Here is a 15,408-nt window from a genome sequence, read left to right as displayed (position 1 = left end):
TATGTGCGCTGCGTTAGCCGGCAGGGGGTTAAAAGCCGACTTAACGACGCATAAGGGTTATGCGTCATTAAGGTAAGACGCATAACCTTTATGCGTCGTTAAACGACGCATAACCCTTGTGCGTCACTAAAGAACGACGCATAAGGGTTGTGCGTTTATTAATAACGACGCACAACGATTATGCGTCACTCCCTCATTCAGAATAAATCTATTCTCCTTCATTAAATTGGAATTCCATTATTTGCCTAGAACAAAAGAAGAAAGAACTCGGCAATACTCTCGTGTAATAGTAATAATACTCATTCCGTCCGCCAATAAATGTCCCATTTTTTCCTTTTTCGTTCGTCCGCCAATAAAGGTTCCATTTCACTTTTATTATATTTGGGAAGTGGACCTTACCTTCCACTCACAATTTATTATATAAAACTAATACTTTATTCGTCTCATCTCAAGTGATTGAGTGCTTTTTGACACTTGTTTGGATAAAATAATAATAAATAGTTAAAGTGAAGAGAAAGTAAAGTAACTAAGAGAATAATATAGATATGCCTCTCTTATATATTATTCTTTCTCTAACCTTACTTTCTTTTCACTTTAAGTATATATTATCATCTTCACAAGGCCAAGAAGAGTCAATCACTTGAGTTGGGACGGAAGGAATATATAAAAGTAGGCCCCACATTACATTAACTTCTCTACCCACTTTATCTATACTAATATAAAGGTTGAGTTTTGAGGGCAATTTGGTAAATGAGAGAAGAATACCAAAAGCTACCAAATCTTCTATAAATACCAATTCTATTAATCACACGTTACAACCCTTCCATTCTTAAATAAAAAATACTCACACTACATTAATCAGCTCAACAAATGCTTATAATGCCCACCATCCATGTACGTTTCTTATTGATGAATAAGAGGATAAGAAGGGCATGAGCATTTGTATAGACTTTTCATTAAATACCAATAGGTATGGGAATTTATTTTTTTAAATTGCATTCGACGCCATACTACTTTGCATTAGAATGTACAATAATGATGAGTTGATGACAATTTATTTTCCTAATTTCATTAATTGTATTGTAAGGTTCGTCAAATTACATGCATCTCTAAAATTGTCATGGAATACATCAAAATTTAATTTAATTAATTAATATAAATTAAATTGTGCTCACTAAAAGTCAATAGAGACGAATTTGAAAGGAGAAGAATACCAAAAGCTACCAAATCTTCTATAAATACCAATTATATTAATCAAAAGTGTCATGAACATGGTGGAAAAAGGAGTGTTGCCGGCGATGATTCTCATGTGTCAACCGTACAACATGGCTATCGACAACTGAGTACACTACACATCGTCCTAAATGTCTAGCGTCCGTTGATGATAGTTCTACTGAAGTGGTAAAGGGATACAGATGAAATAGTCTGAGATCGTGCGAGATGGTGAGAGTCGAAGAGCGGACCGGAGGTGCTGGTAAATAGAGGCGCAGAGCAAAAATCAACGAAAAAGCTTCAAAGGAGGAGTGTGAAAGAAAATAGAGAGCGCTCAACTCTTCTCAGGATTAGGGTTTACAGATGTAATAGAAATAAGAGATATATAAATTACATCTTTCTAAATTGTAAAAATATCCTGTCAGTTGTATAAAAAAATATACAAAACTACGCTATTTCATTGCATCCATATTATGCGTATGGTATAGATTTTCTAGGGCTCATTTATTACCCAAAATTTGTGCAAAGTAGATTATGAGATTGGTAAGTTACTTGAAGAACAATGGGGGAAATTGTTGCCATTTCAATTGTTTCATAAAGATGTAAAACTGCTGATTTGAAGATTGAGTGATCGTTAGTGTCAGTTGCTTTTCCCTTCATATTTTAGCCGAAAGCATGGCCAGCAATAGGCGTCCAATCGTTTGTTCTAACAATTACTTAAAATTAAAATAATAATTTTACATATAAATTTAGAATCTTATACGACAGTTTCATATGTAGTATAAATGTAATCCTCCATAATTGAACAATTAAGTTGATTAAAATATTGATTTTATAACAAGAAGATGCAATGTGAGGTAAAAAGCAATATTAAATGTTTGTCGGTTAGAAATATTGGCCTCCAATATGTTACTAGAAGTTTGAATGCATTACACAATTTAATAGTTTTAATGCTTACGGTTATGCAAATAATTAAGGGGTTTAAATGTAAGAATGTAATGAGCCATGTATGTCGTTTTTCTTACTAGAAGAATGCAAAAAGCTACCCATCTTCTATAAATTTAGCTTGTGTTGGTTTGGTTTTGAGTTGGGGGAGATTGGAGAGCCTACAGTTGCGACATGCGATTCAAGTAGGAGCTTGAAGGAGAAAGCTAGCAGGCATGGTGATGAACTGATATGGAGGTGAAAGAAATGAAGATCTGACGTATGGTGATCGGGTCGGGGAATGTCAGGGTAGAAGGCGTAAATTGCCACCATGGATGGAGGCGTAAATTAAGATTTAAATTTCTAAAATGAAAAGATTTTTAAATCAAATAACATAAATTTTATTGAAATATCAAATGTTAAATATTAGAAGTGATAGTAAATTTATTTAAAAGATTTCTTCAGTTACATAACTTGTGTAATTATTTATTTTGGAAATTATGAAAGAGAACGGTTGGAATTGAGATGGTCGAGCTGCCGTTTAAATGTAAAAAAAATATGTGTGAATTAATTGTACATTTCATATGCTACTATCTTTTAAATAAATTTACTATCACTTCTAATATTTAACGTTTGATATTTCAATAGCCATTTATGTTATTTGATTTAAAAACCTTTTCATTCTAATGCTTGGATGAAAACAAGCAAGATTTTTTTTTGTTTACTGTTCACATAGCCCTATTGTAAAACACTTTCTTAATACGAGCATATAAACAAATTTACAGACAAGATTCAGGTAAAAAAACCTCCACTATCAGTAAGGATTATCAAGTAGGCCGACCCAATGTAAGATATCAAATACAGATCTAAAACCCTCAAAATAGAATAAGTGATCAACAAAGTACAATTGAACTGGAACGGAGGGAGAATTTTATTGATATTTGGCTCATTTGTTGGTCATGATGAGTATATTTTGAATAAGTGATCAACAAAAAATTGAACTGGGGTGGAGGGAGAATTTTATTGATATTTGGCTCATTTGTTGGTCATGATGAGTATATTTTAAAGTTAAGGGTTTATGATTTGGGTTTCAAGGTTTGGGTTTTTAGTGTATAGGGTCACTATATTGCAATGAAATGAAGCTCGACTAGGAAGTGTCTCACCAGTGCAATCTTAAATTATTGCAACGTAAACTTGCTCTTGCAGTTATAACGCAACAGTTAATTCATATTTTCACAGAATTAAAATGCTTTTTAATTTTAAGTCTGATATTTAAATGTCAAGACAGTTTATTAAAATGTCAACACAAATATGTGTTGAAATTTTAATGTGATCGTATTGACATTTTTAAGAAAAGTTAGCATTTAAACGCACTCTTGTGGCCATGTGGGGTTAATGTGATTGAAAAAGTATAAACCCGAAATAAATATGAAGAAATTAAAATGACCCGTGCATCGCACGGGCGTGATACTAGTTAGATATAAAGTCACACAATTTCTTGAAATCTATGCCGATCAAATATGAGACATTTAATTATGGACGGACGGAGTAATAAGTAGTAAACATTTGTATTAAAAATATTGAACATTAATAATAAATAAAACAACAAACAAAAAAGATGCTTTCAGTTTGTTTTGCAAGTTTTAGCATGAGTACCTCGTAATGAATCCTATTATCTCACACAATAACTATAGAATAGTAGTAACTCTGAAACGTCAACATATTAACAACAAAATAAGTATATGAAGATTAACAGAAGAGAAAGATGAAGGATAAAGCAAGAGCATGCTGCAATTCAGTACAACATTAAACTAAGTAAAAAACTTATCCAATACCTATTTCTTCAAGTTAAAGCACATCAAAATGGTTGGTTTTATGTACCTCTCCATCTTCACATTTATACAATCAAACTTATTGCTTAGAAGCTTCACATTTCTTCACCTAATCATAACTGACTGATGGCCTCTCACTCATACCTCCTATAAAATTACACAAACCAAAATCACAACATCACAAATTACTTTGCAAGGAGTTTAACTTTAAGGGCACCCGCAATGGGGAGCCCGATGGCGTCCATCGTCCTCGGACGATGCCCACATTGTGGGTGCCCGCCTACGTCGCGGACGATGGCCATCGGGCGCGCCATCGTCCGCGCCATTGTGGGCGACGCGGACGATGGCACACATTTTACTTAAAAAATGCATTTGCCAAGGATTGAACTCGGGTTTATTGCTTGAAAGGCAATAATCCAAACCGTTGGACTACAAACAATAGGTGAGATATCTTGAAAACTAAATTGTTTTATACATTTATTAAGATGATAATGTGATAAAAAATGATAATTTATGATTAAAAAGTAGAATTCGGTGAAACGAGAATTTGCTTCTTCGAGTTATTAAGATGATTATGTTGTGTGATTGAAATGAAGGTTTTTTATAAATGTATTAATTTTTATAAATGTATTAATTTTTAATTCATATTGTAATTTATTAATTTTTATAAATGTATTAATTTTTAATCAATGCAATCTTCGCCGGTTTTTAGTTACTCTTTGTGTTTTTTAATTAGTTTGCATTACATATTTGAAAATATTTAAATTAATTAACATAACAATAGTAAACATATAGGGCACGCCATAGGGAGCCACATTGTAGGTGGGGGTAGGAGGATAAAACTGATGACGTGGCGCGCCATAGGGCGCGCCTTAGGGCGCCCTATTGCTAATGGCCTAAGCAGATATGGGGAGAAGACATGTTTTTGTGTGGAATTTTGGTGCTTTTTTATTGTGTTTTCTTATTGGATTTGTCCAAGCTCCAGTGCAAACATACAACTTTGATGTTAGTACAATATTATTATCATCACTTTACATTTCTTATACACAGCAGAAAAATGAAAATAACTTTTTTAGTTTTAAAATATGTCAGGTTCAAGTGAAGAATGTAAGCAGATTGTGTCATGCAAAGCCAATAAAGACTGTGAATGGGATGTATCCTGGGCCGACAATCTACGTTAGAGAAGGAGATCGCCTCCGTATTAACGTTACTAACCATGCACAATACAACATGTCAATTCACTGGTGAAAATAATTCTCAAACCTAACAACTCCATCAAGTTGTGTAATGATATCTTGGTCTGTATCACATGTTACTTATTATGATTTGGTAGGCACGGACTGAAGCAGTATCGCAACGGATGGGCAGACGGGCCAGCCTACGTAACACAGTGTCCAGTTCAGACCGGGCAGAATTACACCTATGATATGAATGTGACAGAAGAGAGAGGCACATTCAGCGCCGGCTTTGTGTTTTGAAGGGTCCTTGGCCAAGCTGGATGTCAAGGCCCCATACTGGTCGGCACTCGGGACGGGACGCAGTGTCGAAGGTGCGATGCCGTGCCGCGATCTGATCTGAGAGACGACGGAGGCGCAACGTTTTTTGGAGGAGGCAAGCAGGGGCGGACGCAGAAAAAATTTACTGTAGGGGCTGAGCTCCACTATATATTTTTTTCATTCTCAGCTTAGTTGGAACGAAGGGAGTATTATATTATATTATATTATATTTATTTAATATAATAAAATATAATATAATACTCCCTCCGTTCTAACTAAGTTGAGACATAACTTTTGGGAACGAATGGTATAGATGAGAGAGGAATAAAGTAGAAAAGATAAAGAAGAAAGTAAAATAGGTGATGAAATAAAGTAAGAGTGATTAGATGTTTGATTTTTGTCAAAAGGGGAAATGACTCAACTTAGTTAGGATATCTAAAAAAAAAGACGGAAGGAGTATAATGTAAAAACTGTAATAACAACCACCATAAAGTAGTAATAGTATATATTTAATATGAATTAGTCCAAAAGATATATCTTATAAAATGAACATGTCATATTTGTGTTTTAATATCTAAAGTGATGATAACTCAATTCTACGTATTTTCATTGATTGAAAACGTTACAAGATTTGTTCGTTATTAATAGTTGAAAACAAATCCTTCTCAATATACATGATTAAACTACTACTCCTATCATTTATCTCCCACTTAATTTTGCAAGTTAATTTTGATAGTCTTCATTACGCCCAAATGCTCATTCTTTACTTTTTTTTTTAAATCCAAAAAACGTGTGTCGACTTTTAATTTTAAATCCTTATATTAATAAGAAAGAAAAAAAATTGTGTGCCCTTATAGAGCTTTTATAAATCTGAAGGATGCATTCTTTTTTTTTAAAAGTGAAAAACGTGTCAAACATATAAATGTGGAGTCAGACTTGTTTTTATACTATTATTTAATTCCTTTTAAAAAAGTACTCATCATCTTCCTCACTGGGCCAACGCCATTGTTACTATTTTTTCTGCAAATTCTTTCATTTTCCTTCTTTAATTTCAGGCTTTCAGCCCCTTACAATTCTTCATTCCAAGATAATTTGTTCTTCAGTAGCATTGTTTGGTAAGGGCTTAACATCATTTTTCAGAATTTTGAAAAATTTGGAAGTAGGAAATACAGAAAAATGAAAAATTGGGTAAGGGCTTAAGCCCTACCCTCTTTCCTAGTGTGTCCGCCCCTGGCGGCAAGGTCAAGGGCTGTTCTGCCTGTTCGTTTTCGTATGGATCGACTGGCGACTGCGTCTCGGACTCTCGGTGGAACGGTGGCAGGCTGGCAACTCAAAGGACATCGCTGGGTGCCTGGGTTACCTGGGCTGACCTGCTGGGCCTAAGAAGCTGCAAAAAAATTTGGGCCCCTGTCCATCCTGGGCCCCTAGCCGTGGCCTTGGTTGCCTATGCCCAGAGCCGGCCCTGCCCTGGGCACATTATGGTGGCATGCACATATATTTTGGCTCAGAGCAACTGTTTAATCTACTCCTAGGTTCTTTAATCAATGAGAGGAACAATTCTATTTTTGGTAATACATGTTAATGGAATTCCATTTTAATGAAGGAGATTAGTTGTATTCCGACTCAAAGAGTGACGCATACCGTTATGCGTCGTTAATAGAGAGACACATAACCCTTATGCGTCTTTGGTTAATGACGCACAAGGGTTATGCGTCGTTCAAAGACGCATAAGGATTATACGTCTTACCTTAGTGATGCATAACCTTTATGCGTCACGCTGGTAAGTATTCCCGCTTGTCACCCCGGTGACCCGGGTTCGATCCCCGGCAACAACGCATTTTTTAAGTGATTCGTATTTGATAAATAAATTCAATCAATGATGAATTAATATGATAGTTGAATTAATAATTAAATTTTAATAATTATTTAAAATTTTCTTAATATGATTAAGTGATAACATAATAATTATATTAATAAATAGTTAATTATAAATTGAACTATTAGTATTACAATTATAGTAATGCATTATTATAATAATTGAGTACGATTTTAATATCATACTATTGCATTTCATGTTTAATTAGCTTTCTATGATTACATTTCCAAGATCGGATTACTTAGCTTTGTATGGTTATTCTTTTTTACGGTAGTATTCTTACATGTTTAGTTATTCTAATATTAGTATAATAGAATTATACCAAAATGACGTCGTGGTCTTGATGAATTTTGTGTTCTAAAGTAATTTTAATTTAATTATTTATAGTAAATATAAATATATTTTTGTACTTATATGCTCATTTTATTATTATACGTGCATATAAAAGTGACTATTCTTGTAGATTATGATTTATTTTCGTAAAAGAGTGAAAGGAATGAGAAATCATCTTTTTTGATCCATTATAATTCCAATTAACTTCTTTAATTAATTCTTTTATAAGAGTAATATCTATTTGCCAAAAACAAATGTTTAGAAAAACTCATTTTTATCAAATACTAATCACTTAAAAAATGCGCCGTTGCCGTGGATCAAACCCGAGTCACCCGGGTGACAGGCGGGAATGCTTACCAGCGTGACGCATAAGGGTTATGCGTCATTAGGGTAAGACGCATAACCCTTATGCGTCTTTGGGGTAAGACGCACAACCCTTATGCGTCTTTAAACGACGCATAACCAGTGTGCGTCATTAACGAAAGACGCATAAGGGTTGTGCGTCATTAAGGAACGACGCATATCTCTTATGCGTCACTCCCTCTTTGGGAAGAAATCTAATCTCCTTCATTAAAATGGAATTCCATTACTCGGCTAGAACAAAAGTAGAAAGAGAGATCATCTTGATTATTAGTGACAATGCTAAAACAAAATTGATGTTTTTGTGGGGATGCAGGGGAGTGGTAGAATGATGATGTTGAAGAGGTTGTGAAGCAAGGGAAGAAACTAGGGTTTCCTCCTAAGACAATCAATGGGAAGCCAGGACCACTCTTCCCTTGTTCAGAGAAACGTATGTGCTTCGACACATTTGTATATTTTTTGCCTCATTCTATAGGTCAAGGTGTGTTGTGTGTGATCACAATTTTTTTGTTTGATTCTTGAAATGCAGATACTTATGCCATTGAATTCGAGCAAGGGAAGACGTACCTGCTGCGTATCATCAACGCTGCACTCAACGACGAGCTTTTCTTTGCCATCTCTGGGCACAGCATGACAGTGGTTGAGGTTGATGCAGTGTACACAAAAGCCCTTCTCAACTGAGTCAATCTTGATCGCGCCTGGCCAGACCACGAACGTGCTTGTTCGAGCAAACCAAGCTGCAGGAAGATATTACATGGCTGCAAGGGCTTTCATGGATGCAGGGCTTCCTATAGACAATAGGACAGCCATAGCCATACTGCAATACAAAGGCGTTCCGAACACAGTTATTCCAACCCTACCTCAGTTACCTGCTTTAAATGACACTTCCTCTGCTCTCACCTACAATGCCAACCTAAAAAGCCTAAACTCTCCTCGTTTCCCTTGCAACGTGCCACTAAAGGTCGACCGCCATCTCTTCTACACAATAGGGTTGGGAATCAACCAGTGCCCAACGTGTCAGAATGGGACACAACTCACAGCATCCTTAAACATCACTTTTGTGATGCCTCAAGTTGCATTGCTTCAAGCTCATTACTCATCCCTCAAGGGGGTTTTCACTACAGACTTCCCCGACCGCCCCCCGACACCCTTCAACTACACTGGTGCAACATTCACTAACCTCCAAACGACACAGAGCAAACTACCGAGGCTCAGCAAGATAGCATTCAATTCAACAGTTGAGCTAGTGTTGCAAGACACTAACCTCCTCTCTGTGGAGTCCCATCCATTCCATCTCCACGGTTACAATTTCTTTGTCGTTGGAACTGGGGTTGGGAACTTCGACCCCAAGAATGACCCTGCAAAGTACAACCTAGTTGAACCTCCTGAGAGAAACACAGTTGGTATCCCAACTGGTGGTTGGACTGCCATAAGGTTTAGAGCTGACAATCCAGGTGATTTACATAATATACTACTACTTTTTTACTTATGTTAAACATTTGTTTCTCAAATACGAAGATTTTTTTTTGCTGTCATTACAAAAGGTGTCTGGTTCATGCACTGTCACTTGGAGCTTCATACTGGATGGGGCTTGAAGATGGCCTTTGTAGTCGCTGATGGACCGGATAAAGATCATGCAGTTCGGCCTCCACCTAAGGATCTTCCACATTGTTGAATTATTTTGGAGAGAAACTGTTTATTGCTAATTTTTCCTTGTTGTAAAATGCACGAGGAAAGACAATAATAAAATACAAAAAATCTTTTCTTTATGGAGTTATGCTAATTTCAACATATCACTGCACAAGAAAATGAGTATTCGCAAATGATGTCTGCTTAATATACTACACTTCTCAAGATATCATATTGAAAAAGTTGAAAATGGACATCATATATATCTATCAACACTCAAAATTCTCGAAGCTGTTGTATTCAACACACTGAGTGCATACATTCTTGAAAAACAGCAAAAAAGAAGAAAAAAACAGCTTCTCATGAAACCATAAATGATGAATAGAAATCATCAAGGCAAAATTGCACACTTTCACTTCAATCCCTAAGCCTAAAACTCATTCTCAAAAATCAGAAGAAAATGGCAATGAGGCACACCAACATGAACACCAGCAGCACCACTCCAATCCAACAGGCACAAGCCCTCCTCCTCTTCATCTGCTTAGCACGATCGAGCTCCTTCGCACCGCCCCTCACATCCTTTGCAGCACTCACCACATTCTGCTCAATGTTGTTCAAATTGTCAGCCTGAGCCTCAACCATCACAGCCATATCAAGAAAAACTTGATGCAGCTCAACCAGGCTCTTCTGCAAGTCCGCCACTGCCCCGTGCCTCTGCCGATTCTCTTCAAACAACTCCCCTTTCCCATCAACCACAACCCCTCCATCCAATATCATCTTCTCAACCATCTCATCGCTCGGCTCCTCCCCCGTGGCACTGCAATACCTCGCCTTAACCCCTTCCCTATGTTCCTCAACGATCCTCTCCCTCAAACACTGAAAATCATTCATCATCTCCTTCAATTTGATCCTCAATCCGTGTGTTACGCCGGTCCTCGTGCGATCCACGTGGCTCCCCTGTCTGTACTCCGCGGAGAGGCTCCGATTAGCCACGTTGGACTTATCGAGGGATTCCAACCGGGATTTGATGCTCTTGGCTTTTCTGAGCACCGTGACCATGTCAGAGTTGATCTGATCCCTAAAGCCTCGGAGGATTTTTGAGCTTTGGTTTGATTTGGTCTCTTCGTTGAGGTGTTGGAGATGGAGGAGGAGGTTGGTGATTTCGTCCATCTCGGACTTGACTGCGCCTACTTGTTCGAAGAATTTGGAGAGGTTTAATTCGTGGGAAGGGTGGAGTTGCCCCATCTCGACATCTGCTTCGAGATCCTTCATCGCTTGTTTCTTCAGATCGACGTAACTTAGAAACGACTTCGTCATTAGGTCATTCATCTTCCCGCTTCTGCACAAGACAATTATTGAAACGAGAAACGGAAATTAAGAAAATGTGTGTTATTTTTACCAGAGTGATGAAATTGGAGAGTGAAATTGATTTATGCTTGACTTGAACAGCAAACTGCAACGATTACAACCGGAACAATCTTGATATCAACAGAGAGTGCAAGAAAAAGAAGAAGTGCTGTGCAATGGATAAATGTGGATTGAACCTTTTCGAAGAGAAAGAAAGGGATGGTGATCTCAGACGATAATGCTCCAAGGCAAGAGAGTTCCCGAATTTAAATGAAACTATATTTTGCGTAAACCTATTTTGGCCGTTAGGATGAGCGGTAATATATTGGCAATAATATTTTTTTGAGGTGCATTTCATTTTAAGTATCTAGTGGGGTATACTTTTTGATGAATGTAATATTTCATCCAGTCCAGTTTTCTATTTTATGCCTACTTTTGCAGCATGTCTATTGTTGTGTTCTTTAAGATCTGCATTGCACGGACAAATAATTAATGAGAAGCGGAAATTTGTGTGTTCCTGTAAACTTGGTTTTCTTTTTGTTGTTGAATATATGATACAGTTGACAGTCCCAACTCCAGTCATTGCTAGAAATTGTGTAGGGGGGGTTGCACAAATAAAATGATCAATAATCTCCATCCTCTCTCATCTGTAGTACCTTTGTAACATAAAACTCTATGATTGTTGTTTTACCTGTCCTGCTTACTGAAAATATCGTGGGAAGATAAGGAATAGCTGATAACACCTTCACCGTGTCTAGTCTGCTACATACCTGATTGCCTAGCATTAGGTATTATTTTTTATATAATCTTTACAGGTCTCAAAAACTCATCTGATTGATCTAGTCGAGCCACCAACACCTTGCACTTGGCTGAAAGTTTTTTCTCATGAGCGTTTTAAGATAGTCTACTCAACAAAGGCATCGTTCGCTCAGAATCAACTCCAGAAGAGCACCATGGGAAATCAACATTTTTGTTAGATTCAAGTGGAAACTCTTCGAAGGAAGTTGAGCACTTGTCACCCAACCTACCAAATAAGAGCAAGGAGTTGTTGCTTTCACACATTTGGATAAAAAGATGGCTCTGTAATAGGTCGCAAATTTCCCAAAACAAACCTCCAACACGAGTATTCTGTGAGCAACAAGGTTTGAATTCATCAATGGAAAACAAACACTATTTAGGACCCAGCCACATTTTGCTTCATAGAGTTTCATCCAATTTGTTTTGAATTTGCGTCCAAATTGTCCTTTGATAAAACAGAGCACAACCTTTGTCAACTAATGTTTTAATGTGGTTATCATTGTAAAAGTACCATGGTAATGTTATTTTCTCAAGTAGAATGAGTAGTCCCATACAACCAACACAGAATCTTAAATACTACTTAAAGAGATTTTTCCGAGTAAAATATCTCATTAATAATTGTATGCTCAAGGAATAACATATGTAGTGGAGTAGTAAAAAGTAGACAACGAAACCTTAACATCTTTCAGTGTTCAAACGAGCATAAATGCTAAAAGAGACGGAAATCTAATTCGACAAAATTCCTCCCAAGCTCCACAATACCCATGAAGCTACATCTAGGTATTGGTTGCCCTGGTGTAAATTTGCTGGCTTGCATGAGCAGAGACCATTCTGATCAAACCTCTTGCCATCAACTCTCTGATGGCCTTCCTTGCAAGGGATCCACTAATCTGTTACATTAACAAACAACTGGTCAATAAGCAGAATTAATGTTCTAATCATTAATGAAAACTTGAATCATTCAACAAATAACCCCACAGAATCCACTCAAACAGCCGATCAATAAGCAGAAAGGCAATCACAATTTATCCTCTCAATGGTCAAAATATTCAGAAGCAAATATGCTTTTTCTATTGAATTGGGGTTAAAAATTATCAATTCGAGCAGGTCATTCTGGAGTATAAATTAAGAATAAAAGAGTAATGCTAGTAAACGTAAAATTCCATAGCAACAATTAATGCACATGCATCTAGAGAAATCTTGATGAGCAGCTAGCAAGCAGGCAAGAATTCAACAAACAAATCAACAACTCTAAACAACGATATACGTATCATAAAACTCACAAAATAGAGAGAACAAATAAGAAGCATATCCTTACAACCCTAACGACACTCTACCGACATAAAATTAACCACAAATCAAACAAAAAAAATAAGCCAAGACATTTGCGATCTCAACTACAGTCATATCAATTGTAATGAGAAATTACCCTGAGACGATCCGATAGAACGGAAGGAGTGATGAGCTTGTACTTGGGCGCCTCAGTCAGCAGCTTATCGTACGTGCCCTTATCGAACAAAACCATATTGTTTACCTTTTCCTTTTGCTTTCCCTTGCTCCACTTCTGCAATAATTACAATTCCCGCAACAATTCAAACAAAATCAGATATCCGTTACACAAGCAGAGATATCAAAACAAAAAAAGCATTCAAACGAAAACGAAGAATAGATTGGTTATAACCTTCTTCTTCTGCTTTCCTCCGCCGGACTTCGCTGGCTTCGACGAGGGCGGGGGAGCCTTATCCTTCTTCGGCGCCTGCAAATCTCAAAAATAAAAAAGAATTAGCGATCAACAAACGGAATCCAGTGCGGGTAAGAGAAAAGCGAGGGTTGAGAGCAGCGGCGACGTACCATGGTTGATGTTGTTGAGCGGCGGAGGATATCTGATGAGAGGCGAGTGAGGATTTAGATTTGGAAGAAGTAGTTAGGGTTTTATTTGTGAACGCCGAAACTATCAGTCTATCACTTCTTTCCCAAACGGGTTTAGGGTTAGAGATAGGCCCGTTAAAGTGCTTAATGGGCTTTCACGAGCCCACTGTTCCTACTCTATCAATTTCAATTTTAATTCTAAAGCAAAAAATTATGAAACTGAAGTCCATTACCAAATTTAATTTCAAACTAAATTTTAAAATTTTACAAGTGCTTGTTTAAGCCCATTACCAAAAATAAAATAAAAAGTGTGTTTGTGTGTGTGAGGGAGTCTGAGATTGTAAAGTTTATTTGATCCAATCATATTATTGCTCATTATTTAAAGTTTACTTATGTTTAATTTAAAATTTCTCTTATTAGTAAATTATACATTAGGCCTTGCAATTTGCATATATAGACAGCTTCTCTTGTGACTAGAGAGAATAACATTTGATTATTGGGGTTTTCCTATGAATGGACAAATAAAACCATTGTGTGATGTTGAACTTTTAATTTCCCAACTTTCATCCATAGAATGATAGAATTGTGTCTATCACTTTTTTAGGAGTTCGTGAAATAATTTCTTGATTATGACTTTTCTAGGCCTTGTAAGTGCATCATGAACGCATGAATATGCCTCATTATATTTTATTGTTAGTAAGATGCTTAACCATTATTTTAAACCCAGTGTAAAAAAGACCGAAAAAGAAAAAAATGGACAGCATATATATGCAATGGAATCCAACAGAAAAATGCCTTCATCCACCGTGTACATGATTTAAAAAAAATATTTATGACAAAGTGAAACATGCATCCACTACTTGTTGTGTTGGTGCAGAATGGGCAAACCTTGATCTTGTGTAATATTATGCAAATTGAACATATGCCACAAATTGGCCAACAACAATAAATTCGACCTTTGAGAATTAGTTCTCTACTGATTAGATCACCTCATTTGATTTATGCATGTATCTCTTATTGCAAGCATATTACCTCATGTCACACAAGAATCTGATGATTTTCACTAAAATAATAACGAATCAAACAGATTTAAGGGAATAATTAACATATATAGTACTCATGTTGTTTCCATACTTATTAACAGAATATAGACTTGGTAGTCAATTAATAATAGCAACTAGGTTATCTTTTACCTGCATCCTTATCTCTTCCTTATGCCTTTTCAGAAGCATATACATTCATATATTTTATTAGAAGCATATTATCTTCAAAGATCTTAAGATTAAGATTTAGGACCCAAACGTGCATGAACTACAGATTTGGAAATGTATCATTTTCTTAAGAGTGAAGTAGCGTACACTTAAGCACAACTTTAGCTATGTATACTTTGCTGATGGTAAATTTTACCCTTTTTATTACAAATTTACAATAACCTCAAGTTTGTGACAACCTAAACAAATACATTACTTTGTCGACTATCATTAACTCGGAGTACTAACTATGATAGGCATTACGTTCATTACAGATATTTTTATTCTTTATTTTAGTTTTACATAAAGAGAGAAATAGTGAAATAGTACATTATTTTTTGGGAAGAGATAATCACAATACCATTTCCTCTCTCTATCTCTCAATTTCAACCTTACTGTAGTCAGTAGACCGTAGACGTGTATTTATCTTTATTTTCTTATTCATTATTTTGTGATAAAAGATTAAATTTTTTACTACTCCT

General features: G+C 36.2%; 2 protein-coding genes and 1 pseudogene across 3 annotated transcripts; 1 reads left to right on the top strand and 2 right to left on the bottom strand.

The window, feature by feature from the left end:
- The first annotated feature begins 4,874 nt into the window (after positions 1 to 4,874).
- On the top strand, positions 4,875 to 9,708 carry LOC121773543 (annotated as a pseudogene).
- Positions 9,709 to 9,925: 217 nt separating this feature from the next.
- LOC121768487 (syntaxin-112-like) lies at positions 9,926 to 11,382 on the bottom strand. 2 transcript variants are annotated; one of them, XM_042165039.1, is made up of 3 exons: positions 11,207 to 11,340; positions 11,062 to 11,115; positions 9,926 to 11,001 (listed from the first exon to the last, which is right to left on the bottom strand). In XM_042165039.1, the coding sequence occupies exon 3, from the start codon at positions 10,989 to 10,991 to the stop codon at positions 10,113 to 10,115; it is 879 nt and encodes a 292-aa protein (XP_042020973.1). In that variant the 5' UTR covers positions 10,992 to 11,001; positions 11,062 to 11,115; positions 11,207 to 11,340; the 3' UTR covers positions 9,926 to 10,112. The 2 variants fall into 2 exon arrangements, with proteins under 2 accessions (XP_042020973.1, XP_042020966.1); XM_042165032.1 differs by lacking the exon at positions 11,062 to 11,115 and having other exon boundaries at positions 11,207 to 11,382.
- Positions 11,383 to 12,396: 1,014 nt separating this feature from the next.
- Positions 12,397 to 13,768, bottom strand: LOC121762561 (40S ribosomal protein S25-2). Its single transcript, XM_042158464.1, has 4 exons — positions 13,659 to 13,768; positions 13,489 to 13,563; positions 13,237 to 13,371; positions 12,397 to 12,697 (listed from the first exon to the last, which is right to left on the bottom strand). The coding sequence occupies exons 1-4, from the start codon at positions 13,659 to 13,661 to the stop codon at positions 12,584 to 12,586; spliced, it is 327 nt and encodes a 108-aa protein (XP_042014398.1). The 5' UTR covers positions 13,662 to 13,768; the 3' UTR covers positions 12,397 to 12,583.
- Between the last annotated feature and the right edge of the window lie 1,640 nt (positions 13,769 to 15,408).

The sequence above is a fragment of the Salvia splendens genome, chromosome 2 (genome assembly GCF_004379255.2).
Source record: "Salvia splendens isolate huo1 chromosome 2, SspV2, whole genome shotgun sequence".
NCBI classification, from domain to species: domain Eukaryota; kingdom Viridiplantae; phylum Streptophyta; class Magnoliopsida; order Lamiales; family Lamiaceae; genus Salvia; species Salvia splendens.
This window is presented reverse-complemented; position numbering and strand designations above follow the sequence as displayed.

Coding starts and splice junctions, on each gene's coding strand:
- LOC121762561 (XM_042158464.1), bottom strand. Junction 13,372..13,488: donor GAGGAAAGCAGAAGAAGAAG/GTTATAACCAAT, acceptor TAATTATTGCAG/AAGTGGAGCAAGGGAAAGCA. Junction 12,698..13,236: donor TTCTATCGGATCGTCTCAGG/GTAATTTCTCAT, acceptor TTAATGTAACAG/ATTAGTGGATCCCTTGCAAG.
- LOC121768487 (XM_042165032.1), bottom strand. CDS start 11,367: ATGAAATGCACCTCAAAAAAATATTATTGCCAATATATTACCGCTCAT. Junction 11,002..11,206: donor CTTTCTTTCTCTTCGAAAAG/GTTCAATCCACA, acceptor TGTCTTGTGCAG/AAGCGGGAAGATGAATGACC.